We start from the raw sequence: 27,949 nt of genomic DNA, 5'->3' as shown, positions 1-27,949 counted from the left end.
ATAAACCCATTCATTTATCTAGAAACATACATATATTCATATACTCCCCCATCGCTCTTCCATTCACCAATCCTTTCATTCCATTCCATTTCGTTTCAAACCATACTGATATAGTTTAGTGTATAAGAAAGAAAGGAAAGAAGAAAAATAGACCTAAGCGAAGCACTCCTTATGCACCCGTCCCTCCAGAAATAATGTCCTAATAACGCCTGAGTGAGATGTATATGACATTTCCCCTTATCCTCCGCCATATTTCTCTCTTTCTCGATACCCCTCTACAACACTTTCTTCCCTCCTAAATAGTCTCCCACCCTCCATTATTGATGTCCATTTCCAGCTTTCTACTAATCACACTTGGGACTCCATGACCTAGCCAGACCGTCCTAAGTAATGCGTCGTATCTCTTTTGATTCAAGAACAATTGGCGACTATGTCTTAGTCCCGGATCAACTTCTCCGTACTTATCGATATATGGAGCTACCATCCATGAACCACTAGTCCGGTAGAGGTAGAAGATGCAGCATTTACGGATATTTAGGAAGAGAGCTGTATTCTTCTGACATCTGGAGTGAAAGGTTAGTTACAATTTACAATGGAAATAAATGAGAGGAAGAGGAAAGTAAGGAAATTGCAAGGAAAAAGGAGGAAAAAAGGACATACTTAAGCATATGCTGTTGTCCACCACCGATTTTATCTCTTGGTCCTCCACCAGGCTTCTCCGGTCCATCCCTTGAACAGCAAATACTTTGACCGCAGAAGATTTCTCCGCAGAAAAGACACAGCATGGGATCTTGAATATCTCTCTTACTATTAGGACAACGTCTCTTCATTGTTTCCTCCATCAGCGTATCGTAGTTCTTAGGCAGACCGATGAGTTCAAAGATTGTAGGATGACTAGGACATAATGAGTTATTGATACCGTGGACACGAGCTCTCTTCTCTACAGCCTCTATGTTGCGTTCAAAGGCCTGTGTGTAGAAACCCTTGAACACATCTGGTAAATTAGGAGCGGCTACATCCATCATGTTTATATCATTTTCCATTGTGGTTCTTGTAACCTCGGTAGCAGCTAAAACCAGCTCATCATTCAATGAATTCGCATGTCGAATCCAGCGAGTAACTAAAGATGAACGGTTTCCTTCTTCCTCGGCAAAGCTGGAGAAAATCTCACCGAAAGTCGGCAAAAGGAGTGCTTCAGTAAGGCGATCGAGCTCGTTAATGTCTGAATTGGATGAAGCGTAATTTTGGAAGATGATGCCATAACGAACATTCAAAAGGATCATGACCTTTCTCAGATATACAAGTGCATATTTCTCCACGAATGCGCGACAATCTCTTAGCGTTTCAAAAATACCAAAACTTCCAGAATCATTGGTGTGTAGAGCGATGTCGTCAAATATTAGAACGTGAAAACAAAAGTCTCCGAAGTTGTCGATTCCTTCCTGTTGATATGTTTGAATCATATCGAACCATTTAGACTTATCGATGTGTCTCTGTAATTGGAGAACCACCTTGGTCATCTCTGCAATATAGCAGAGACGTACAAGATGAATGATATCGATATCCTCGACAGGCGCGAGACACAAGGAAGCTCTGGCCAGGAAAACAAATGTATCTTGAGAAAGCAAGGAGTCGGGACGTGTTGGAAGGTCGCTAGGTGTGGAATAAGCGTTCTTTCCGAACAATTGTGAATATTGTAATTCGTAATCTTTACTATATTCTCTGGCAACTCGATTGTCTCCTGCAAGCTTGAGCCCCCCAACCGTAACGTAGGAGAGAGCAGTCTCAGACAATATCCTAAGGTGAACAAGAGCTTGTTGTGGAATACTTTCTAGGAATGTTTGCCCTGGTGGCGTTGCAACACCACGCTGCTGAATCTCAACGGCAGATATAGAGAATCCTAGAGCCTTGGCTAGTACGTCGCTGGAACAAAAGTCTCTCTCTTCATGTTGTGCGAGACTTTCCTTGTGGCTACTCTCCAATTTATTTTTGGTCATTGTGTCTCTTAGCCTTCGATATATGTCGGTCAGTTCCCGTACAGAAGAGGGTGCGTTCGATGATCTATCGTTTGGAAGAGGAAATGAATTTTCAGACCAAATAGCACTTGCGATATCTGCTGGAATAGCAGCCCGTGTATTGGTTGGTGTGAATGGCGACCAATGACTTGGTGATGGGGGATCCCAGGCATCCATTAATAGTTCTGGCATCTTGGCTACCAAAGGACTGGCCATGGTATCATCATTATGCTTCTTGAAAAATTGTTGGGTTCTTCTGCTAGCGGGAAAGTCGGATTTGTTATCATAATTATGAGCGCTACCGATTTGGTTGATTTTCTCCGTCCTAGGTTGCTGAGAGGCACCAGCAAACTTTTCGATAAAATCATCAAAAGTTGCTGTTGGTTTGAGGGCTTGATCTTGTATCTCTTCCTTTGGAGACCAAATTATGGGCAAGAATGAATTTCCTAAGGCTTTGCATAGTGGACAAACAAATTCATTCAACTCGAGCTTCTCAGGATGATGTCGAGCAATTTGGTGTTGATGTCGTCTGTTTGAAGCTTCATAGTAGACTTCAAAACACTTGTAATGCATGATATGTCCACATCCGACAGACACCGGACCAGGTCTTATGAACTTTGAAGGAAATCCTTTTCCGATGAATGAACGTTCCGTGACAATATCTACCCCACTAGAGGTAACTTTGTGAACTTGCTCCTTATTCTCACCCGAGACACCAAATGGCCGAATATCTTCTGCGGACTTGTCTAAATTTGAAGGGACATTCGCAGCTTCTCGAACAAAGTCTGCGTCGGACATATCAGTTTGCCGCAAGACCGAACTGGTAGTCATCAATGCAAAAGTTCCGTAAAGACGACCATCCTTAGTTTCTTCCTGACAAAGAATACATGTTCCCGAGGGATATTGATAATAATTCTTCGAACTCTCGCCTTCGGATTCCATATCTGAATCACTGATATCATCTTCGCCCCAATCAATATCTCCTTGGTTGTCGAGGAAGTTCTTTTGCTGTTGTTGAAACTGGGCCATGACCCTCTTTTGACGTTCTAATGCAGCTTGCTTCTTCTTCTCCTTATCTTCGAGTGCATTGTTGTTTGCAGGCGAAGCTGTAGAAATTCTATCAATTGGAACACCTAATCGCGAAAAGGCAGTCTCGAAATTTCTAGGTCGCTTTTGCTTCATTCTCTTCAGCACTAGAGTAATCTTTGGGTGGCAAGTTTTGAATTCCTCTTTTCGCGACAACATTTCCAGAATGGCAACGATTGTCTTCGAGGCCGGGGAGCTAGGTGAAAAATTGCTTCGTGCATTGCTGGTAAGCGCAATGTAGACGAACGACTCAAGAGACTCTTCTGACATCTCGTCCTCGTCTGTCCTATCCTCCGATACCGCAATAAGAACTAGATGTAGAACTACGTGCAAAAATGCCTCCACACGCGTTACAGGTACAGTAGGTGTAAGCTTATCCGCCATTAAAGGATAAAGAAGAGCATAGTAGATGATTTGAGCAAAAATGCCTGTTCGAGTGAAAGCCGCGAGATCTGAGAAAGCACCAGACTCAATGGAACGTAGTTTAGGCTCAAAGACAATTTCGGCAGGTGGTCTTCCTGTCTTCTTTGCTACCCAAGCTTTGTAAGTATTCTCCGATTCCTCTCTTTGATTTTTGCTGTAATGAGCGATGTAAGGATCGATATCTTCCAAATACTGTTCCTTAAGCTCAAAGGTTCCAACATCATTGAGTCCCTCGGGAGGTTTGAAATTTGTCATCTCGTCAAGGATATCTTGACACTCTTCCTGGTCTTGGAATTTATCGGGTAGCTTCCCACAAATCTCTGTGAATGATAGGGGTTTGAAGCAAAGTACATGGGCGATATCTCGACGCATGGCCATTATATGAGAACCAGGGTCATCACCATTCGAAACTAAGGACGTCCTGTCGCTGATCAAGACAATGAGAAGATGGATTAAATCCTCTGCGATATCAAGAATCTGGCCATCATCAACTCCATCTGACTTTACTTCATATAGACCTTTCATCCATTGCTCAAGACCAAATCGATCAATGATTGAAACGAGCATACGAGCAGGTGAACATACAACCATGGCGGTTTGAAGAAGGAAGATATCTCTGTGGTGGGATACATCACGTAGAGTAACTCCACGGTATGTACCTTGTTGGTGACGAAGACTCATACCGTTTCGAACCCACATGTTAGCTTTCATTTGCGCCAACCACGCACATACTCGCAGAGGATAATCAAACGCTGCCATCAAATGATCTTCTGGCGAGTATTCTTGACTTGGCATAGTTCTTTGTCCCATGGGCTTAGGTTTTTGAAGAAGTTCTTGTGTAGTAAAGCTTAATAGTTGGATGAGCTGTTCACGAGGCATACTCTTTCCACACTCAATGAGCCAGGATAGAGTGTAGTGGAGAGCATGATGAAAACTAATAGGTTGTGACTCTACCACGAACTTGACGACTGAATGCTGAACGACGCTGTTCGATTGTTCGGTAGTATCAAATTCGTAATCACCCACTTTCTTGAATTTAATCTCGTCCTTGATCTCTGCCTGAGTAAATCGCTTTCTCTCAGTGCCCAGAGAGCTGAGAATAACTGCCTTTGCTGCAGTCCGAATTGCCCTGCAGACAGGCTCTGTCGATTCGCCAGGAACCCACTTGAAAGACTCCGAGAATTGTCTACACAGTCGATTGATCTCCCGTGTAATCAAAGATGCACTAATCCAAGCATCCGTTTCATATTCTACATGTTCACCAACAGCCCTGATGTTAGGACAAATACCTTGATGGAGTTTGACCAAGTCCAAAAACTGCAGCATGTATCTTTCTTCGGTACGTAGCTTTTCTTGCACGTGCTCTGAACCGAACAAATATTTCAAATCCATGAAAAAGTGGTACATTCTTCGATTTGTTACAGAGCCTGAGTCAAAAGCCAAAGTGGCATTTGGAAAGATCTCATAAGGATGTCCAACCTGTCGCGTGGTAAGGAAGGTGTAAAGAATTGCCATTAAATTGGTCAAGAAGTTTCCTCTCTCCACGATTTCCGCAGTGATAGATGGCGTTGTCAACATTTGTAGAGAAATGTTGATAATTGAGTGATCTGGTTCCCTGTCGGCAATCAAATAAAGTTGCGCGAGAGTCGTGTAAAGACCCGAAAAGCGTAGACCCAGCACACGTTTGAACTCTGGAATCGATACGACTGTCGAGATGTATAGTTCACGAAGATCAACTCGAACTTTTTTCCACATCCTCAAGTCGAACAAAATCAGCCAGTCTAATCGTAATTTGTGCCACAAATCCTCATGTAAAGGTACGGATTCCCTGTCTGTATAGCCAGGGGGGCTTTCAAGCCAGTATCTAGCTGGTTTTGCGATTTCTTTCTTTACTGGATTCGCTGGAGTCTTGGGAATCTCCATCTTGGCTTTTGCATAAAGGTTGTCTGATATGAGAGGTTGCATTTCTGCAGTATCAGAATCTGATGGTGTGAGATCACGATCTCTGATGACTCTTTGAGGGGCAGGAGGAGGTGGTGGGGGTGGGGGTGGATATCCAGCCAAAGTAGCTTCTTGTACCTCTAACGCTTCATCGTCTCCACCGATCATATCGACATCTCCATCGTTATCGGTCTCCGTTCCAGTCTGAGTTTCCTGTTGAGGTGCTGGAACTGGTTGTCTGGTCGGCTGTATAATTCTTATCTCTGTTGGCTCTGCCGGATCAAAACGAACAAGTTCTACTTCTTCATCACTGGAAGCGTCTTCGTCCGCATTTTCAAGCATTCGAACAATATTGGCTTCATTGAGGTCATCATCATCTCCATTATCAGTATCGTCCGAGTCTGAATCAGTAGCAGCGACGGCGGCCATTACTGCCATAGCCTGAGTTCGGCGGTCTGTTGTTATAATATGCCTCAGCACGCGATTTTCAGCATCTGACCACAACATTTCCTCTCTTTCGTGATCATCAATACCCTTCAATCCTATGTCTGCATTACTAGCTTCACTTCCACGATTCCACTCCTTGAGCATTTCTTCACAAACCACCTGACGTAATATGTTGTGGTCTGGACCGACACTACAGCCAGAAATGTCACTGAGCCATTCAATAATAGTTCCACACATCTGCTCCCTGAAGGTATCCCGAGCAGAACGGATGGTAACTGTGACCTTGATCTGTTCCACAACCCTTGAGACTCTCAAAAGCTTGTCAATGTCGTGATCATATTTGATGACACTTCGACCAATATCATCAGTTTCATGCGCTCGCTGCATACCCTCGGCATTCGTTACCTTGCAAGCTCTTGCCACCTGGTCTCGAACTTCATTGACAGTGTGCTTCTCGTCGTTCCAGAGAAGAAGTGCATATTCACATGGATCCTCAACGATATCTCCATTATAGTAAGACGAAGTCAATCGAGACCTCCTCTCATCCTGTTGTATCGACTCCTTTGATTTGGGTAATCGCAGCTGTTCTGGCGAACATGATATAACATCGCAAATATAATCAAAAGCCCGTCCGATGGTCATTCGAATGCTTTCCACCAATTCATCAGGCAGACTTGCTGCTTTGCCTTTGTCTTCACCTTCTACACCAGGTCCATGTGCTGAATGTATTGAGCAATGTACTGGTAGACGCCATGCTTCTGGATCTCCACAGTCGCAACATCCGCTGTTGCCCAAGGATACACTCACATATACCATATGGCCCGTATGATCTGAGGAATCGTAGCATCGACTACAGAGTACGCATGTGTCATCGGAACTGCAAGTTTTGCATCGGTATGTAGCTTCTCCTGTCTTGAATATATGCCCGCAGACTTTCCCTCGAGCCGCCTCTGTAATTCGTCGCCATCGGTCCCTCCTTGCGCTTTCCTCAACTTCCATACTTCACTAGCTGATGGCCTCGAGTTTTCTGGAAAGAAAAGGTTCAAGTGTTCTTTTTGTCCGCCGGCCAATGACCAGAAGAGACTCTGTAATAAATCACGCTCCGCTGCTTCTGTGTAGCGGTTCTGGTGGACGCGGGGCAATGTTTTCAGGAAGTCGCAGAGCTGCCTCGATGGCATAGATTCTTCCGCCATGCCTCTGTGGAACTGACAAGACGAAGAAGTTCCTGTCTTCTGCTCAAATTGGTGCGCGTTGACTATATGATGGTGGTGGTATGCTTGTTCATTGATAAAGAATCGTTATCGGTATCGCAGTTTCCGCAAAGGAGGCGAGGTGAGTGCGTGTTGGTATAGATATAATCCTTCAAGTCCAGAGACTTTATGTGTGATGAGAGAATTACATGTAAAGGTGGGTATAAATTTGATTTATAATACACAATATGAATTGTAAGTATCTGGGTACTTAAATAAGTGACGTTGTAAAGGTTTTGATTTATTTGTGGAGGATGGATGAATTGCGGCGGGGAAGTGTTTCGTTTCATGAGCTTCCACAAAGACCAACCCTCACAACTCAACATCTAACGTCTGGGCTTAAAATCGTACAATTAGATCGTCCATATGGCTAGATCAAGGTATGATGTTTTTGTATTTGAACATAGATTCATGAAGTCTGTCGCTATTCAGATGCAGATGCCATATAAGAGTCTTCAATGTTCAAACATGACATTGATGATGCATGAATGTCCAAATGGATATGAAGAACGAAATCATTCCTCGTAACACTCTATTGAATATAATAACCGCAATTGTAATACTTGTAATTCTTGCACATCATAAGGGTGTCTTATTCTTGTCACGAGCTTGAAGGAGAAGAGTACCAGAAGGCAATGACATCGTTGTACCAGTCAGTGATCTTGCTTTTATGCCCGTATGATTCTATGTTGTCGATTGTCTTTTGTACACTTTCCATGAAGGCTTCCTGCCCAATACTGACGCCCCGGTTCTTTTTTTCTAACAGCCGCATATCCCCATCAAGGCGTGGTTCTTTCCTCTCACATCCATCTATACCAAAACCTCTCTATTCGTCGTCGTCCGCAGCCTCAACATATCTCGCTCTGATATCCTTCCATTGACGCTTTCCCGGTGATCAGCACATTTCCTAACCTCTTCTCTAGCAATGCAACTTACTCCCTTGTTTATAGAGTCCCAAACTCGATCTGTGATTGAATCGTATGCCCTAACATACATCAGTTCAAGTCCTTTCCAGGCATTCCGAATGGATGTAAACATACATCTCGAATCCAAAAGCAGCACCAAATACTGCACCGAGGAACACATAGTTCTTTCGGAAGAGGAAGCTATATTCCAATCTTCATTAGCCCTTCGATCTCCAGATCACCCTCTCCATAACAAATGTCGTGGTGATGGGCGCATCGCATAGCATCGCATCGAAAGAGTAACTAACTTGTAAAGAGGACGGCTTGCGGAAGACTACAATTTCACCCATTAGCACAACTCCAAACAACCTCGAGAATGCCCCGACGAGTAAACATACCATGGCGAATGAATCAGTTCTGATCGCAGATTGTAGACAGCTTATCGAGTGAAGTGATTCCGTAAATTGAAGTTGTAGGGCAATCGGACGAATTTTGGCTGAGCCGGGATAAAACAACGTGAAATTCCGATGGTCATATCAAAAAGCTTTTGATTGGTTGAAAGCTTTGGGCGGGATTGACTTATGATTGGGTAACAATTTTGGTATGACAGCCTCATAGCAATTCTACTCGTAGTAAAGTTTGATAAAGTTTAAAGTTTACCTTTACAATAACCAACGTGCTTCACCAATTTTTTGACCCAGCATTTTTCAAAATCCATATCTATATTATATTTATCTCTATCCGCATCATAGAGATTTCCTCCCTATTCTAAGGGCCTCGTCCCTCAAACTCAGAAAATGCCCTCGGTCCCCACCCCCTCCAAAGCCGGCATCGTCGAAACTCAAACGGGCGATCGTCACATTCCCTCCTCCACGCGCGCCGACGGTACAAAGCGCAAAGAAATAAAAATTCGTCCAGGCTACAAGCCCCCCGAGGATGTCGAAGTATACAAAAACCGTACAGCAGAAAACTTCAAGAATCGTGCTAGTAGAGGTCCACCTGGTGCTGAGAGTTTAAAAGACGAATCAACTACACCGGGGTCAGCAGCTAGCAACAAAAATGCAAAGAGGAGAGAGGCAAGGAAGAAGGCTGCTGAGAATGCAAAGGATGGGAATGGGGACCTGAAGGGAAGTCAAGCGGACAACTGGAGGGAAGGGAAGCAAAATGTGGATGGGGAAGAGGAAAAGAAAGAAGAGGTTGATCTGGAAGCGGAGAGGGAGAAGAAAGCTAGAAATTTGAAGAAGAAACTAAAGCAGGCCAAGGAATTGAAGGAAAAAAGTCAACAAGATGGTGCAAAATTGTTACCAGAGCAATTTGCCAAGGTTATCAAGATCAATGAGTTGATCAGGGAATTGGATCAGCTTGGGTTCGATGCCGATGGGGAGCCAAAAGCTAAGAACGATGCGAAGGATACCGCAACTACGGAAGAGGCATTGCCAACAGAGGACGCGAAGGAGTGATTTTGATTTTCTTGTTACAGCATCGAAACACATTGCTATACGAACGGCGTTAATTCTGGATTAAACAACGGTGTCATTTGAAGCCGCAATAAGCGTGTCTTGGAGTTATAAATTATGGGTAGACAGATCTCAAGATCATAGTACAACAACCTGGAAATAAATGTCTAAATTTCTATTTGTCTATACGATTCCGTTTGCCTTATTCGCGGCATCAGCTCTAGCTAGACAATCTTCTACTACCTCCCAAAACCTCTTGATATCCAGGCCTCTTGGAATCTTGACTCCCTCCTCTCCCTCGGGAAGCAATTTAACAATCGTTCTACCGGTCTCCGATCCTTTTTGGGCATCATCATGACTTCCTTCAGTAACAACCTTTACCTCAAATCTCTCCCTCTTCCTGCCATCCTTAAAATCATAAAACGGAATTTCCGCACCCGAAATGCCATCCATGATAACGGCCACCGCCAACGGATCATGCAATGGTGGTCCCTCACTAATTCCAAAGACTCTATCATAGGTAGCGGCGAAAAAAGTTAGTAACTCCACCAACATTGTCCTCAACTTAGTATTCTCCTTTCCTTCCTTCCCATTCCTCAACATATCCTGCACTTCCTTCGTGGCTAAAACTTGATGAGTGATATCCAATGGAATCAACACCGCCTTTGTTTTCAGAACTGAGTGATCGAAAATAAATGCTGCGGCCTCGGGATCAACCAAGATATTGAATTCGGCCCAGACGCTCCAATTTCCAATCCGCTCTTTATGGTCGACTTGTCCCAATACCGCGTTTGTGAATCCGTTCCCGACAGAACCACCCATAATACTGACGCCCTTGATATGCTCAGCCAATCCCTCATACTTCTGAAAGCACAAGGCAATATTTGTCAGTGCACCCGTAGCAACAACCCATGCTGAGCCTGCTGGTGTAGCAAGTAACGCCTTGGCCATAGCATCAATCGCAGGTTCATCAACCGGCCCTTTAGCTGGTGTCGGTAAAAGATCTGTTCCTTCCAGTCCAGATTCCCCATGGATCGCTGGAGCGTGAACACCCGGGCGTACTAATCCAGCTCCTGAGCCCCGGTAGACGGGGATGTGAGTTGCCGATATGGCTGTGAGGAGAGAGGTGGCATTGTAGGTTGTGTGGTTTATGGAGGAGTTTCCGTGGACGGTGGAGATTCCTAGGAGACTTAGAGAGGGGTGATAGGCTGAGAGAAGGATCGCGAATGCATCCTATTGATTTGATTAGCTATTTATTTTCTTCATCATAATATTTGTCTCAGCTCAACGATTCTCAACTTCTTATATCTGGAGAATGGATCATGTGACTACACATAAATCCATTTCAACATCTCTAACTTTTGCATAAATGCAATGCACAGGGAGCTTATTGAACTCTAAAACATCCCATGTTCTCTCATTCTATGCATCCAACATGCGTCGCATTGACAGACACGAAGACGTGATGTAAGAAGGTGGATATAAGACTTACATCGTGGCCTGCAAAAAGTGTAAGTGAGTGGTTCCGATATCGCGGGGGTTTCATCTTGGGATGATAAACTTACCTGGATCACAATCTAACCAGATGTTGACTTTCTGTTGTTCAGATCCCATACTTCCCATATTTGCAATATTCGTATGTACAATATCTTCAATATTCAAAGATGTTATTTTATCAAGGGGAATTTATGGCGTTGGGAGGAAGAAGCTGTCGCTGTCCTTTGATAAGTTAAAAGTGGGCTGAACTAAACTTTGACATTAGGTTACCCGTCTTCCCGCCAAGCGAAACTGACATCTCGCCGTAAAAGGTTCGTTCATGATTGATGATGATCACCAACATTGATGCAAGTCATCTTTTTGTAGTAAATGTACTGCCTGCCACACATCAGCGAAGTCGAAACTCCAAGTTCTGCTTTCTTGTTGCATGCAGATTTCCTGGTATTTTCATGATTGGAAGAACATGGTTCGAGGATCACTGACTCCCATGTTCTTTTGGTGCAACAACGCAACATCACCAATAAACTTTCGGAATTAGGGGCCGCTTCTATCTTTCAATGCAGGTTCTCTATTTATCCAATACTAAGTTTGGTATCAGGTATCACAACACATCCAATATTGAGCCTCGCCACAAATCCAATGTAAAGTTACGGATTACAAACACCAATTACGACAGAGCTTTGTGCATGTTAGATGCCTATACGCTGTACATCTTGCGGCAAGGAGTATCCATACGCCATCTAGTTGAGTATCCAGTGGCCCTATCGGAATGTCCTCGCTCTAAGTAGAGTGCCGAAAGCTTCCCCCTTTGTGAGTGGTTACACAAAGATGTCGGTTATGTACTTGTTCTGTGCTACGATGCTCCAGATGTTCCAATTATTGGAATAATATTTCAAGAGAAATCCTCAGTGTCCGCTTCTTTGGCGTACCTTTTCGACTTGGTGGTCGTTATAATTGTTCACGTCAAAGTACAAGTTGTCTGTCTACACCTAATAGAGTTTCCGATAATCAATAATCAATACATCAGGTCTCGTGAGGGTTGTTACAAGTTTGCTCTCAGCGATGGCCCATGGGTCACTTTGCCCGAATCTTAAACGCTCGCGAATGAAGAAGGTGGGCGCTCAAAACGATTGCGGACATTTGAGTGATGATGTCTCATATGATACAAGGGTAAATACTTGTATTTTTTTTAATACTGCTGAAGCAAGGAGATCAGCTACTGATTGCTCTCAAAGAAACCAATCTTCACCCAACTCAAATATTACTTAACGCTATTTGACCCACCGAGAAACCTCGCAAATCGGACCCCATTCCTTTTGCTTGAGATTACTACGCCGTACAATTGCTTTGAGTTATCCAATCGTCCAAACTCTATTCACTGCTATGGATACGGCGGGCGTCAGCTTATGAAACAACCACAACACCGGGAGTGAAGGCCCATTCTTGTTAGTTGAATATGTTTCCACAATACACTCCTGGCTTTCGATGATGTGGATGTGAAACAACTAAACTGGTGGAAGTGAGGGTCTAGTGCCATCAGTTTCCCCAGTCTCGATACCGTTGTCGAAGCGGAGATAACGGAATGACCAAAATAGTGGATGTGAGGGTCTAGTAACCGACACGTGGCGCACTTAGTCTTTTAACATTACCAAACATTGTTTATATTTCAATATACTTCGGTCCAGCACCAACAAATTCAGTTACCAAAAGCTGAATCACGATCCAGAAGCAGAGGTAAAGTTTAACCTTTGGGGGTCTCACATCAATGGTGACTGATGACATTTCCAGTGGAGAAACGGAGAGATGGAAAGCCTTAGTAGCCCCTTATAATAAAGGGTGCAACCTGAATGTGAAGTCTGCAGGATGGGAGTTTTCAATAGGCAGGACATATGCCAGAATGAACTCATATGACAAGTGATTGAAAACTGCATCTCATTTTTTGAAAGGTTCTCACTTTCTCTGAAACTTCTATTCTGAAACAGAATTTCATAATTTCAGCCGAAACAATAGACCTCCACACGAAACCACGCAAGAACTGATCAAAAGATGCACCTCGTTGTTAAGGCGACATCGCGTTGAATCGTCGGTCAACTGGTATCAGCTTCTCTCGCTTCTCGCTAGCCACTCCTACCCCATAAACCCTGTTCCACATTCCTCAATGATAAAGGTATCCGATATTGAACTTTGGATCATGGGATATGAGTTACAAATTGTAGTAGTTGAGAACTGGTCTAAGATTCTCATTTTACACAACGGAAAGATGAACATATAAATGAGGGTGCGCGATTTTATTTCCTTCTTGTTTCGTCGATCTTCAATCTCATCCCTAAATTCGTTCCTCGTTGCGACACTTTTATTTAACACTCACTCTCCACAACAAAATCATAGGAGGGTAGGTACCCAAATGCCATTCCATCAGATTCTACACGTCGAAGAGCTACAGATTTCTTCGTACGCGTCATCTTGAAGCACATCCGCCGGGGTATTACGCTCTCTTTCCTCGACCTCTGAATTCAAATTCCTGGCTTTGAATGCCATCTTCCGTTCTTATATTCGCTCTCTTTAGCCTTTTGTTTTTCACACTATCCCCTTAGAATGTGCATCCGCCACATCCAGCCCTTCCCTTCGCCTCATTGTCAATCCCAATTCGTCCCCTTGCAACTCATACACCCACCAAGACACGTCGTTCTGAAGGAAATAGATTTTTGTTCAGGTTAGTTGCGGGAACTGAGATGCAACCGATATTCACAACTTGCTAATCAATCCTCTACGCTCAGGATACGATATGTCGAACTATTTAACATGCCCAAGAGGATTAGAGGAAGTTGTTTGGGAGATCTGGCCAATGAAGCAGGCTTGTTGCGATTGTGAAATAGAATTGGGAGAAGGCATGGGGAGATTGAATTTGTAATGATGGCATTGGGAGAGTGGTGATGTGAAACGGGGGGAAGAGCGAGGTATGTGAGTTGGGAAAGTAAGAATTTGGGCGAAGGCTGACGTGAAGACTAGTCTGACTCTATCAAGCTTATGCGTCGCCGATTCAACCGAGCCATCTAATTACCCCCTTTCCTCGTTCTCTCTTCATATACTCGAGTAATAGTGCGCGATGTGTGGGTCAACTTTATTTTGTTTTTCTAAATTGCTCACGATGGAACCACGCAGGAGTTTGGACTAAGATTGTTTGTACTGCGGCATGCTTTAACAGGGGTTATGGGTTTTATTATTCTTAAGTTTTTCTACTACTAAATCAACTCTGCTGGAACGGAATTGGTTATCTCGGTCTTTACATTATGTATTTTCTATGGCTTGGATGAATGGATTTGGAATTTGGACAGGGAAATGAGTTGGTAATACTGGTGCAATACGAACGGATCGTTAGGAATTAATGGCAGGCAGGCATGGAGCGCTCATAGCTAATTGATCTTGAAATTTATTACTTCTTGAAACGTTCTCTTCTCAAGCAATCTCAAACAAGGTTCTTAAAACTTAAGAATTGAAAACAAAATCATTTTTATATGGATAACAAACCCCCTCGAACAAAAATCAATTGCTTGATACGGGCTTCGACCATTCTTCTCAGATCCTCTCTATGACTTTCTATCCTCATGACTCCAAAGCAAGCAAAAATTTCTCGAATACCCACACTTATCTCCTCCATGGAGATGTTTCCATGTGATATATGACCAGTATCAATCAACAATCGATTGCTACTACATACTCTCCATCCCCATACGAATTACACATCAATCCGCTCTATTCTCAAATAATCTATCTTCTGACAGTACTTCATATATTGAAATCATAGTAAGGTTCATCAAAGTAGCAAGTAATCACTAACTCGAAAACTAATCCCCTTGAATTAACCGAAAAAGAGACACGCGTGTGGGACTTACGTGAGATTGGCTGAGTAAAAGCTAACTGGGCGGGCTATGAAAGATTGCGCGAAGGAAATCCTTTCCAGAGATTAAAATTGCTAGGTGGATGGCTTTGAGGTCATGATTTGAGGGAGCAGTTTAGGGTGAGGGATAGGGATTTGGGATTTTAGGATATGCTGTACATGTGAGGTTGAAATTACTTAGATTGCTATTCGTGGAATTAAAAGGAATGATGAATTATTGAGTAATGTCTTAGGTCGTGTCTTTATATACTTCTCTTGGGGATACAATGGTCGATGGATTCTGTACTTTTTGTTTTGGGCGAGGATATATGAAATCATTGAAATGTCTACTACATAAGATTCAAAATCAAGAATGTTGAAAGGAGAGGGAACTTCTGCGTGAGTCGTGATTATGTCATCGAGAGACAAACAGCTTTAGCGTCATAACGTGATACCGCGTTTTAGTAGCGCGATCGCGAGAACGCCACCCATTTACGCTTCTCCATTCCCTTGAAACTTAACATCATGTGAAAGCTATTGCCAGAAACGCCTGAAACATGGCCAAATTACAGGCTGTAACAGTTTCCAACAAACCAGTTCGGAAGCGCAAACGGAAAGATATCGAAGATGCGCATTCAGATGCTACCTCGCCCACGTCCCTCGAATCCACGGTTGAGCAGGATCAAGGAATATTTGCGACAACTGGCAGTATTACTGTTCCCACGAAAGAAAATGATGGTGGGAAAAAGCCACGACGGGTATCGAAGGGGAAAGCCACTCCTGCGCTCGCTCGAAATGAATCTTCATTCACGAATCCGGTAACCAGTGCCATTCCATGGCCTCTCTCTTTTCAAACTCTCGAGAAGACGCATCGAGCATTGAATTTAGTCTATACATTCTGCTCTACACGAAAGCATCTAGCAACTACTTTCGATAATCTCAAGAGTGCGGTTGAAGGACATATAAAGCGGGAGCTCAGGGTCGAGGATGTTGCACAGATAGTGGCGTTGCGCCCGAATGGAATGAACTTCTCATACGTCGATGAGGCAATGTTACAATTGGATGTTCGAGGCGCAGAAAGAGATGAGACTTTCAAGGGTGGGCGGGCGAAGAATTGGCACGCTGCTGGACCTGCTCCAGATGCTTCCGTGGGAGGACTCACAGGTGTCGAAGGTTTAGGGTATGGTGAAGGAGCAGATGGAGAGGGCAAGGAAGTTCTACTGTTTGAATTCATAGATGGTGATCTGAAGAGACAAGTGCAAAGTAAGAAGACGGGAGAAGCAGTAAAGGCGACCAGAAAATTAAAGGATGAGGAATTGAAGATGCCGGTTTTCAGTCAAAAGCAGATGATGAATCTAATTGAGAAGAGGAATACAAAGTTTGTTAGTGCAATCAATGCGTTTCTTAACCGATGCGAGGCAGATGGCGTTGATGCAGAAGCAACTTTACTAAAAGAAGCTGAGCCATTAATTCCTATACCGTCAATATCAAGAAGTACCACGCCGAAGCCAGACCATAGTGTTCTACCCAAAAGCATACCTAAGGAACGCGTAAGTATATCGAGTATCATTACGGAAATCAAAGAGAGCGATTGGTATACTGGTCAAATTGTACCTGATGGGCATCGTGTCTTCGATCCTCACGAAGCGATATATGGAGATTTGAATTTCGTGCTGAGTCAAAATCTGGTTAATGCCTTGTACAATACCAAGAACATTACGCAATTTTATGCTCACCAAGCTGAAGCTATCAATAATCTTCACGATGGACATAATGTTATTGTAGCGACCTCGACGAGTTCTGGAAAATCTCTGATCTATCAGATACCCGTTCTGCATGAGCTTGAAAAAGATCCGCATTCTAGAGCAATGTACATATTTCCCACCAAAGCTCTAGCACAAGATCAAAGGAGAAGTCTGAAGGAGATGATGAGATTCATGACCGGTCTTGAGGAAGCTATTGTGGAGACTTTTGATGGGGATACAGAAATGAAGGATCGAAATATGATACGCGATGAGGGTAGAATCATATTCACGAATCCAGATATGCTACACATCACCATTCTTCCACAAGAGGACAAGTGGCGAACCTTTTTGCAGAACCTCAAGTTTGTTGTCGTCGATGAAATTCACGTCTATAATGGACTATTTGGTTCTCACGTAGCTTTCATAATGAGACGGCTGAGAAGAATTTGCGCGGCATTAGGCAATCGACGCATTAAGTTCATATCTTGTTCTGCTACGGTTGCAAACCCTATGGAGCATTTCAAAACAATATTTGGGATTGAAAATGTACGAATGACAGATTTTGATGGGTCACCTTCTGGTAGGAAGGAGTTTCTTTGTTGGAATACACCTTTCAAGGATCCTGCAGATCCTGCAAGTGGGCGTGGAGACACACGAGCTGAGGCTGCTAGATTATTTTGCCAGTTGATTCTCCGAGGAGTTCGAGTTATAGCCTTTTGCCGTGTTCGAAGACAATGTGAAGCTTTGGTTGGTGCTGTGAAAGAGGAACTGGCTACCTTGGGACGTCCTGAATGTATGGCTCGTGTGATGGGATATAGAGGTGGATATACACCACAAGATAGAAGACGAATCGAAAGCGAGATGTTTGAGGGGAAACTAATGGGTATTATTGCAACAACGGCTCTGGAACTTGGTGTGGATATCGGATCTTTGGATGCTGTTCTAACCGTGGGGTTTCCATATACGATTGCGAATCTGCGGCAGCAGAGCGGAAGAGCTGGACGGAGAAACAAGGATTCGCTATCAGTTTTGATTGGTGATTGCTTCCCTAGTGATCAGTACTATATGAATAATCCGGATGAGATCTTCACCAAGCCAAATTGTGAGCTACAGGTCGACTTGCAGAATATGCTAGTACTTGAAGGCCACGTTCAATGCGCCGCGTTTGAAATGCCCATCCGTCCAGATGAAGATGCAATTTACTTTCCTAAAAACTTGGCCGAGGTAGCGGAAGAGCGACTGGTAAAAGACGAGCTTGGTTTCTACCATTGCAGCGAACGATATAGACCCACTCCGTCGAAATTGGTCGCAATTCGAGACACTGAGGAGGATCATTTTGCCATTATCGATATCAGCCATGGTAAGAATATTGTTTTGGAAGAACTAGAAGCTTCTCGAGCGTTCTTTACACTCTACGATGGTGGTATATTCCTCCACCAAGGAAATACGTATCTTGTCAAAGAGTTCTCGCCTGAGCGAAAGATCGCCAAAGTTGAACTTGTCAAGGTCGACTGGACAACTCAACAGCGCGACTACACTGATATCGACCCAATCGAAACCGAAGCTATCCGCCGCATTCCCAACTCCCTCTCTCGTGCCTTTTTCGGCGCTATCAAGATCCAGCAAAATGTCTTTGGCTTCTTCAAACTCGATAAGAAGAGACGCATTCTCGATGCCATTCAAGTAGACAATCCGCCTATCATTCTCCATAGTAAGGGAATGTGGCTCGATGTTCCTAAACTCGCTCTCGAGATCCTCGTCGAAAAACGTCTCAATATCGCTGGTGCTATTCATGCAGCAGAACACGCAGTCCTATCACTCATGCCCAATTTCGTAATAAGTATGCCCGGAGATGTCCGCACGGAATGTAAAATCGCCGTGAAAGATTTCGCTCAAAAAGAAACTACTAGGAAACGTCCTGCTCGTCTTACTTTCTACGATGCTAAAGGTGGAGCATCGGGCTCGGGTATTAGTACTAAGGCTTTTGAATTTATTGATTTGCTACTCAAACAAGCTTTGAGAAGAGTAGAGGGTTGTCATTGTTATGAAGGCTGTGTAGAGTGTGTTGCGAGTGAGAACTGTAAACATGCAAATGAGGTCATGAGTAAGGCGGGTAGTGAGGTTATTCTGAAAAGTCTGCTCGGGATGGAAATTGATGTTGATGCGTTGCCGATGGGGCCGGTGGATGAGAGAGATAGGGGGATTGAGACGGTGGTTTTGGCGGAGACGGTTATGGGTAAGGGGAGAGTGAGGGGTTTGGCTGATCTGGATGATGCGGGGGAAGTAAAAATTAAGAATGAGCCAGAAGATTGAATTGATTGAAATGGAGCGTAAGTGCATTGAAGAGCGAGTAATGATTGTATGATTGATGGGTGCGTGGTTTTTTAGTATCATGTATGATCACATCACAGTCAACATTTATATCTAATTGGTACAAAGAGTCCAATCAAACGGATTTACCAATCCATCTCTATCACAAGGAACTTCTTCCCATACTTTGTTACTGCAGCTGTTCAATGCGGAAAGATTGTTTTGGGGCCTCGTGACAGGAGCATGAGGCCATATTCAATAAGCGAGAAAAATGTTAATTTGCGTGTTTCAAGTCATACAAGAAGAGGAGAGAACCTAGCGATGTTTAGAAAAGATCTCTTTCTTTCATGTTTTTTTGCTCGGTCTGGGGATGTGTTTTGATGATTTTTGAATTTTTTGATTGTGTGATTTTTGTGGATTTTCTTGAATAGGTGGGTTGATTTGTTGAGGGGTTTTAGTTGAATATAGGGGTATACCTTATCACACTTTTAACTTTGATGGAAATGCTTTTACTCTTGCTTTTATTATGGAATGTATCTTTGGATAAGATCATGTTCTCACTTCACACATTTGCATAGTTTTACTGTCAGTCTTGCATGATCTTCCACGTAGAACCACGATTTTAACATTTTCAAGTGGTAAATCGTTTTAAGAAGGATAAAAAGGGGGTACCGACTACCCTCTGACCAAGACTGTCAGTCGGTCCTAGTAATGTGCTTTATCATTCTTAAACCATATCTTTGAATTTTCTCATGGAGAGAATGTTAGAGCTATACTGTCAGTTTCTATCTGTATGTTTTAAGTATTTTCTAAGTACTTCTTTAGTGTTTCTTTATACTGTTCTTGGATCATGATCTTGTTTTACTGTTATAGAATTTATCCAGCAGTCAGTTGGTAACTATTAAAGTACCTTACCAACCTTAAGCAATATCTTTAGATGTTCCCATGAAGACAAGTGTTGGATCTATGCTATCAGTTTCTCATTGCATATTTCAAGTATATCTCTGTGATATCTACGAATAATGATCTTGTTCCACTGTTATGGTACTCATCCAGCAGTATCCGCTACGGTTCTGAAGTCTCACTTCACATGAGAATTGTCTTGAGAACAGAGTCGAGTTTCTGGTTGGAGCATAATGACTGGTACTGTCATGTTAAGCTTCCAAGTGCTTCTTATTCTGTTTATTGTACGGTCAAAAGAGAGACTCATGATTTTCTTGAAAGACTTTGAATAGTATAAAGGCTTGAAGTTTCTTCGAGGTTTAGTTTCTCAATCAACAAATCCTGAGTTTTTACTCCTTGTTATCTTGACATCAACAAGATTCTCGAATCTCTTTTCAAAATCCTCAAATAGCAACTCACATATACCCTGTTACTTGTCTACTTTTCTTTTCTGTTCAAGCAATTCAAAAACATTTTCAAACTTCCCAAACAGAACTATTCTTTTCACACAATGAACAAGATGAATGCTTTCCGAGGAACAGATGCCGCTTCATTGGCATTCAAGAAGGAATTGATCCAATTAGCACCGGGATATTATCTTGGAGATCTCCATCGTCATATTTATATGACGGGACAAGACCTAGTACGCGATGCAGGCACTGCGTATCAAGAAGGTCTAGCAGGGGAAGAAGATGCGGCCGAAGATGTTGAGCCCGTCCACCTGAGGAAACCTGGTAAGTTTCCTATCGTTCTTTATAGAATTTGCCAATTAACATATCTGCCTAGTGATGAAATCGTTTCTTGATCTCAGCTTAACCAAAAGCATGATTCATGGTAACAGATCATCCTTTGAACTTGCGTGCCGAAATTGGCTCTCTTCCGCCCCAATGTATCACCCAGCATTTGGATACTTCAAATTTGAATACTTGATGTTTGGGGAAGTAGATTACAAGTCTTGTTTTAGGGTTGATGATACTCCTGATCGTGTCAGAAATACTGATACGAGAAACTATCCAGCCCCATTGTACTCATGGTTGCATGCACTACCAGAGGCTTTCACCGGAGATTATAGCGATACAGAGACCCTCAGAAGCACTGATGACCAAGTCATAAATGATTATGATAAGGAAGACATCTACAACTCCGAAGATGATAAGGGGAGCCAAATCGCCAAACATGCTGACGATCTCGACCAGCCATATCTGGCATCCCTGAGGTCCCCCAAAGATTCAGAGTCTATCGCGAGCATGACGTACATCCTACCTCACAAGAGAGGCGGTCCTGATAACTCACACTCGCGATCACAATCCGATTCTGTTGTTCTTCAGTCGAAGACTCTCCCGGGTAGAGGCAAAGCCAGCCACGGAAACCAGTCTGAAGACGGCTCACAATGGCAGGGGGACTCCAGTATGGGCAGACAAATATTTACTGGAGGCTCTTACAAACCACATTCTAATGCTCGCGTGCCAAGTTCTTCAACGAACGGTCCTACTGGCTTAACAACACTGAGTGATCGCGGCAGATTGCCATCGACTGAAACCAATTACAAGGCGACTGGACAAGGCACCAAGGCAATCAGAGGTCTCCCTGACAATCTGAACTGCTCAGTATTTGTCAGTCATCTCCCAGAAGATGTCAAGTATAAGGAGATTTTTGCGGTCATTACCACCGGGTCCCTGGTATCCGTTCATATCAACGACCCCATTCCGGGACGTCCATTCTCCGCTGCCAAAATCACCTTCAAATATGCCGAAGGAGCTGCTAGGTTTATGGCACTAGTGAATAGTCTTCTGGGGGTTCAAATTCGCGATCATCATCTCGCTGCCGTCTATAATGACTACGGCATGGTTGAACACGCCCAGGAACATCAAAGCCGAGTGATACATATTCATGGACCCTATAAACTCATGACTGAGAGTTTCTGGAGAAGATATTTTGGCAAGGTCACGAGATATCAAATTGATCACGTTTCTTACTTGCCATTTGACCCAAAAAACAAGGTCACAAGGGCCATGGAGTTCCGCTTTGCTAGAATCGAAGCGCAGGCTCAGTCCATCTTGATAGCTATCATCCATGATCCTCAGTTTGAGGGTAAGGTGTTCTGTAAATATGGGCCAGATCCTTGTGGAAGAGACTGGGATACCTTGCCTCTTAGATGATTGACCTTCAATAGATTAATCATGGTGTAATGAATGAGGTTTTGGAAGGGCTGAGTGGGTACGAATGGCAGGAGACTTTGGTCCAGAACGAACAAAGACTCGCATCACTGAACATGCTTGGTGAAAATTCTAGATATATAGTGCAAAGAGAATAGAGGTAGCGATTTCTTTATAATAAGTATATTGAAATCAAACTAGAGTACTTATGTTCTTGAAGTCATTTTTGTTTGTGATATAACTTCCTTTCTTTGAGCAAGTGGGTGATTAAATAATTGTCACATCAATTGAAAACTGCGCCGCTCTCCTCCTCTGATTATTGCGAACTGAAGCTTTACAGCTGATAGAGATAGATATTCTCTTCGAATCTATTCTCGCAATTAGACTTCATATCGTTTGCGGGTGTAATTATGCGAAATGGCACACAGTTTATAGTGCAGCATACATTCATCTCATAAGATCCATCCAAAACTATGCCCCTATACACGGCGCTGGGAATTTCTTATACATTTGGATGAATTCCAGAATTCCTAACCCGTGATTGGTAACTGGAGTCATTATTTATCAGTGAATCGGTAGGCTTGGTTGATTTGAGTTGAGGTAATCCTCGGTTAAGTCTTGGCTGCGCCTGAATCCTAATTCACGACTTCAAAGAAACTGTCTAGATTCGTGTTTCAAAAGAGGAAGTGGATTTCTTATCTTGCTCTTTGAACATACAGCCGTTGGAGAATATTATGTGTCAAAGTTTTGAGAAAAAAAAAGTGAATATACAATATCGAATGAAGTGATATATGAAATTTGGCCTATGGTTATGAAGCAGAGGCACCCATGGTTATTACTCTGTCTGTGTGAGTCCGTTAATTACCTATCTATCTGTTAACTTTTGGAATTCTTCTAAGAAGACGGTCTAGAAGGCAAGCGAACGAAGATCAAGATCGTCATTTAATAGTATAAAAATGGTTCGACTTCTGCTCCAACTGCACTTCCCTCTCGAAATTCTGAAAAGTCTGCTGTCCTAAATTCTCTTTTTGAAACCATGTAAAATTCTTGTCTTCTGTATCAAAAAAATCATATCATTGAGTCTAATTGAATAATACTCTACATAGGATAACTTGCTCAATGATATCATTCTTTAAGTTAGTTTTCCAACATTTTCATCGTATCACAGCCACCCGAGGCTTATCATATAATCTAATTTCAATTTATAGTCGAAACAGAGGTGCCAAGATATGAGCGCCTTGAATCGTACTGTTCCTCACCAGCTCAATTTTTCTGCCTTGAGTTTCAGTAAATATTGCCAAGCCAAGCTAGCTTTGTCTACCTTATTTTTTCAAGATATAGAAATGATTAATGATTCGCTTACCTTAGACGTTGGGAAAGTAGGCAGATATGTGTTAGCTAATCTATACTAAAATGGGAGTTGTCTAATGACATCAATATATTCACTCTTCCAATGTGAGCCGTACACAATCTTATATTTAATTCAATGCAGGTTTTAGAGCATTCGGATACGGCTGTAAATTGAAGTTGCGCGCACTTTGCTCGGGTAGCAGAAGTTTTATTTGTTTAAAGTCTTCCATCCTCCCAAACTTCCATCTAACTACCAAGTTATTTTCAACGACTTTCCTCGTGGTTTCTTTGCACATTCATTTATTTCCCACAATTTTTCTTGAAATCCCTTCTGGGCAACAACTCCATACAACCTGGAAGTCTTTTCTCGGAGTTAGAAATATCTCACTATTGTATCTAACAGTTTAGAAAGAGATTTCTATACTTGTTGCCTTCCAATAATTCTCTCGTTAATCAACGCTCGTTTTTCTCTTAAAGAGATCAGTAAACACCAACTAATCTTCTTGATTGATTCAATTCAAGATGGATATCACAGTCTCAAAATCTTGGTATAATGGCCGCACCCTGTCAACTGAGAACTCCACCAAGAATCGCAAACCTCAAAGCAAATTAGAAACGGGAGCTCGGTCAAGTACATCATCCAAAGCTAGTGGTATGTTTCCCTTCTACCAAGTTTTTATCTAAGTAACGTGACTAACCTTGAGTCAGATAACACAATCACCGCCAGAGATAATCCTGCTCCTTCTCGAGTCACAACAAATCATGTCCAATGTCTCGAAGGCCTCGCCATTCAAGCAGAGCATGATCAGGATGAAGAGAATGAATTTGAAGTCGAAAGTGAGACACTGGGCCAAAGATTCGCGGGAGCGATGACTCTTGATGAAACTGTCAAAAATTCTCCTCCAAAGCGCTCGCGATGGCACGATATGTTCGAGTCTCGACACCGAATGACAGCTCCACAGAGTACTGTCACTAATGCCAATCGAAAGAAATCGCCATTGAGTCTATTTGGAAATGCTTTGCCCAAATGGACGCCGGCAAATGGCGCTTCTAATCGGATGATGGGCTCCAAGAATGTTTCGAGTCCATCATCAACACTGGGTAAGACCCCCCGCTCAAATGACACCAAATTGTTCAGAGCATTTCTGAGTCGTGGTGATGGAGCAGTACCTTTCTTCATCTCACCCACTGGTACCCATCAGCAATTCTTTCCGGTCTCTCCGCGCTCATCTCGGAATGCATCTGTGGTCGTCCCATCCAACACTCCTCGTGAAGGTATTGCCGCTGTCGGTTTTGTCTATGCAGCACAGCCAACTCAGCCATCTCAGCCATCTCAGGTAGCTCAGCCATCTCAGGTAGCTCAGCCAGTCCAGGTATCTCAGCCAGTCCAGGTAGCTCAGCCAGTCCAGGTATCTCAGCCAGTCCAGGTAGCTCAGCCAACTCAACCAGCTCAACTAGCTCAACCAGCACCGCAACATCTGAGGACTGTTCGATCAATGAACAGTTCCAGAAGTATCAATTCGAGGTCAACGGCCCACACGAGGACCGACACGAGTTTCTCTGCGACTACTGGTACTGACACCTGGACCCCCGCGGACCGTAGTTTCGACACTTCTGCCTCCCAATACACAGGCCATACTCGGATGACATCTGCATCTGGAAGTTTTGTTGACAAGAGCCAGCACACTCGAATGGCTTCTGCGTCGACTGGTTTTGGTAACTTTTCATACCATCCCGCCATTTTTGAGGATGAACAGATGACCACTGGCCTCATTGATGATTCATTAACTGAATTCAGCGACTTTAACCAAGTCGCCCCAGAGATCCTCCCAGTTTCAATGGACTACTTCACTCAAAGTATAGCTGTTGCGCCGACAACTGCATTTGCTTCCCAGCCTCCACTGATGGTCATGGATAATAGCATGATGAATCCACAAGTCACAATTCCGGATCTCTCTCATTTGGTAAAGAAGTTCCGTCCGACCAATATGCTTCTCCGTGAGCAAGGTATGATCCCAGACAAGTCTCGCCAAGATACTAACTACGAGGGTGACGAGAATCATCCTGATCTGCTTGATCTTCCGGAACACATCAACTGTTGCATGTGGATCATCAACATTCCAGAGGAAGTCGGATATGCTGAGTTCATGCAGATCCTTGATTGTGGTGCCGTTGCTGCGCTTTCTATGGTCAGACCTCAAAATGGCCATACTACACAAGCCGCCAAGGCGACTTTCAAGACCAACGCGGCTGGTGCGGAGCTTTACCGTCGTGCTCGCAACAAGGGTGGTCTTCGCATTCGTGGCCGTAAGATCAAGGTCTGGTACAATGATTACGGCGCATACGAGTGGAAGGGCCCTGAGACTCGCTTCCTGGAAATCGAAGCACCTCAACAACTTGATGAAGCTTTCTGGCATGGCTACTTCGGAAGTTGGTGCAAGTACATCGTCATTTCTGTCACTCCAATGCCATGCAGGAAGTATGGATTTGCATGTACAAGGTTTGAATTCGTTCGAATTGCAGGACAGGCACAGACTTGCTACCAGGCAATTCAGAAGGATATGTCATTCTTAGGACAGGTGAATGTCCGATACGGAATCGACTTTAATGAGGTCTAATTGAGATGCAGGCGATTGAGTGAGGGGGTGGAGGGATCCGATGGGTTCAATTTGAATGTTTGAGTATGGGAGCGATCAGGATATAGGCTAACGGGTCTGAATATTGGATCTTTGTTACTGATGGACAATAAATTTCGATACCGATGCATTGGGAACAACAAAATTTCCTCAAGTGTATTCGTGACATAGAACAACAACAGAGCGAGTTCTCTCACGTTTCGAGCCGACGGTGTGCCATGCAAATCCAACGTCGAGATCCAAAAGCTGGTAACTTGACAAAAGGAGATACACCGACCATAATTCTGGAGAGATTTAAATGTTGGCGAATGATTTTCGAAAACACAAAGACATACAAAAAAACGGTTAGAATATCCCTCAGAACTTACAGACCAGGAAACTGTAATACATCGGCAGCAAATCTTCATGCTGGTATTGAAATTGCTTCTGTCCTACTGGACTCGATGAGCTTTTGGATACATACACCGAACTTTCCTCCTACAGGGTTATTTCCTTTGTCTAAATATTCAAAAATTGGAAATTTAATTGAGGTAATTCTCGTATTAGATGGCCATAGGTGTGGAGAATGTATTAGTTAGAAAGACAGAAAATTCACCAAAAATAATTTAAAAATCCACCATTTTATTGTAATTTGTTTGAATTTTGAATTTTGAATCTTTTAACTTTTCGAACCCCGTCGAATGCTACGCACTATCATCACCTTCTCATTCTGGGTAATCCTAATGCAATGACAGAAACTTTTCTCACAGTCTTCATCTTCTCCCTAGTGATATAAGCAAGCGACAATGGCGTTTCATTACGAGCAAAGCTAAGGGATGTAATTGAACGTATATAGCACGGTAGATGATCTTCCTGGTTTTACACTTGCGTCTATAATACTTGATATCAAGGTTGTATTAAACCAAGCTATAAAAATAGAGATGCAAAAGAAACATTCGTATTATAAGTAATCCCGATCGAAGCTCCAGTCATCTACTTTTAACTAATACTCGCATCAAACAATCTACTCATGCAGCAATACAGTTCTTAGTGCCTAGATTATAAAGAACGATATATAAAACATGCCTACTAACTTCACGAGCCGCAATCTCTACATTTCCTTTCCCTTTTGAGTACTTGATCGAGGAATCAATGAGGCACTAGGATGCCAGACAGAACCAGCTATTTTTTTTTCACAATAATCTTCAGCATTAGCATCTAAATACCCGCATAGGTTATGGGATTACTACTCATATACAAATATGGTCGCATAAACAGAGAGTATGATGAGGGTTGAAGGTAGTATAGTCATATAGTATAGTAATTTGCGGATTTCACGATATCACTTGGGGAAGCTTGTCTAATCCTGCATCGAAAAATCAGGGATTTAGCAATTCATAGCTGTTGATATGTCAGAATTGTATCTAATAGACCTTTTCATAAATGCTTTCTTCTTGGGAGGTAGGTCTCTGGACAGAGCCATTTTTGCAACAACACCAGCCCATCGAAAGAACTTTGAGCTGGATAGTGAATCTCAGCCAACTAACTGCCATCATTCAAATATATCAAACTCATCTGATTTTGACAATACTTCTACCATCCAACCTCCACACTCTCAGCTCTCTTCTTCTCTCCCAACAACTCACCTCCCGCTTACGGGAAATCCCTCGCACAAGGATCCGGTGCATACTCCACAATCAAATGTACTCCATAAACAGGATGCATCTGCAACGCCTCCAAACACTGCGTCGCTTGTCCATTAATCCTCGCAAACCCCATAATCATCTTTCGATTTCCTTTCACAGCCGTCTCAACATATTCCCAACCGGACAACTCATGATCGCAAAAGGTTTCAAAAAATACCTTGAAATGATCATATATTACGTAGCGACTTGGACCTTCAATAGATATCATACGAGTTTTACCTTCACTC

At 43.1% G+C, this 27,949-nt stretch overlaps 8 protein-coding genes across 8 annotated transcripts; 5 read left to right on the top strand and 3 right to left on the bottom strand.

The window, feature by feature from the left end:
* Nucleotides 1-295: 295 nt before the first annotated feature.
* Nucleotides 296-7,105, bottom strand: EAF02_009844 (uncharacterized protein; the record flags this gene model as incomplete). The annotated part of the gene is made up of 3 exons (XM_038905892.1): nt 296-563; nt 661-6,762; nt 6,846-7,105. 3 exons carry the CDS (start codon nt 7,103-7,105, stop codon nt 296-298), a joined length of 6,630 nt encoding a protein of 2,209 aa, XP_038754315.1.
* A 625-nt stretch (nt 7,106-7,730) lies between these two features.
* Nucleotides 7,731-8,468, bottom strand: EAF02_009843 (uncharacterized protein; the record flags this gene model as incomplete). The annotated part of the gene is made up of 5 exons (XM_038905891.1): nt 7,731-8,045; nt 8,099-8,147; nt 8,203-8,268; nt 8,376-8,401; nt 8,466-8,468. 5 exons carry the CDS (start codon nt 8,466-8,468, stop codon nt 7,989-7,991), a joined length of 201 nt encoding a protein of 66 aa, XP_038754314.1. The 3' UTR covers nt 7,731-7,988.
* Nucleotides 8,469-8,864: 396 nt separating this feature from the next.
* Nucleotides 8,865-9,527, top strand: EAF02_009842 (uncharacterized protein; the record flags this gene model as incomplete). Its single annotated transcript, XM_038905890.1, has 1 exon — nt 8,865-9,527. One exon carries the CDS (start codon nt 8,865-8,867, stop codon nt 9,525-9,527), a length of 663 nt encoding a protein of 220 aa, XP_038754313.1.
* Nucleotides 9,528-9,707: 180 nt separating this feature from the next.
* On the bottom strand, nt 9,708-11,147 carry EAF02_009841 (uncharacterized protein; the record flags this gene model as incomplete). Its single annotated transcript, XM_038905889.1, has 3 exons — nt 9,708-10,757; nt 11,017-11,024; nt 11,090-11,147. 3 exons carry the CDS (start codon nt 11,145-11,147, stop codon nt 9,708-9,710), a joined length of 1,116 nt encoding a protein of 371 aa, XP_038754312.1.
* Nucleotides 11,148-12,504: 1,357 nt separating this feature from the next.
* Nucleotides 12,505-14,462, top strand: EAF02_009840 (uncharacterized protein). The gene is made up of 4 exons (XM_038905888.1): nt 12,505-13,299; nt 13,410-13,734; nt 13,799-13,978; nt 14,031-14,462. The coding sequence occupies exons 2-3, from the start codon at nt 13,617-13,619 to the stop codon at nt 13,930-13,932; spliced, it is 252 nt and encodes an 83-aa protein (XP_038754311.1). The 5' UTR covers nt 12,505-13,299; nt 13,410-13,616; the 3' UTR covers nt 13,933-13,978; nt 14,031-14,462.
* A 993-nt stretch (nt 14,463-15,455) lies between these two features.
* EAF02_009839 (uncharacterized protein) lies at nt 15,456-18,956 on the top strand (the record flags this gene model as incomplete). The annotated part of the gene is made up of 1 exon (XM_038905887.1): nt 15,456-18,956. One exon carries the CDS (start codon nt 15,456-15,458, stop codon nt 18,954-18,956), a length of 3,501 nt encoding a protein of 1,166 aa, XP_038754310.1.
* Nucleotides 18,957-20,406: 1,450 nt separating this feature from the next.
* Nucleotides 20,407-22,054, top strand: EAF02_009838 (uncharacterized protein; the record flags this gene model as incomplete). The annotated part of the gene is made up of 2 exons (XM_038905886.1): nt 20,407-20,629; nt 20,682-22,054. 2 exons carry the CDS (start codon nt 20,407-20,409, stop codon nt 22,052-22,054), a joined length of 1,596 nt encoding a protein of 531 aa, XP_038754309.1.
* A 1,869-nt stretch (nt 22,055-23,923) lies between these two features.
* On the top strand, nt 23,924-26,019 carry EAF02_009837 (uncharacterized protein; the record flags this gene model as incomplete). The annotated part of the gene is made up of 2 exons (XM_038905885.1): nt 23,924-24,053; nt 24,110-26,019. 2 exons carry the CDS (start codon nt 23,924-23,926, stop codon nt 26,017-26,019), a joined length of 2,040 nt encoding a protein of 679 aa, XP_038754308.1.
* Nucleotides 26,020-27,949: the final 1,930 nt, after the last annotated feature.

This window comes from Botrytis sinoallii, assembly GCF_014898435.1.
Source record: "Botrytis sinoallii strain Bc 23 chromosome Unknown BSIN_022, whole genome shotgun sequence".
Taxonomy (NCBI): domain Eukaryota; kingdom Fungi; phylum Ascomycota; class Leotiomycetes; order Helotiales; family Sclerotiniaceae; genus Botrytis; species Botrytis sinoallii.
The sequence above is the reverse complement of the archived record's forward strand: the minus strand, read 5'-3'. Positions and strand labels throughout refer to the sequence as shown.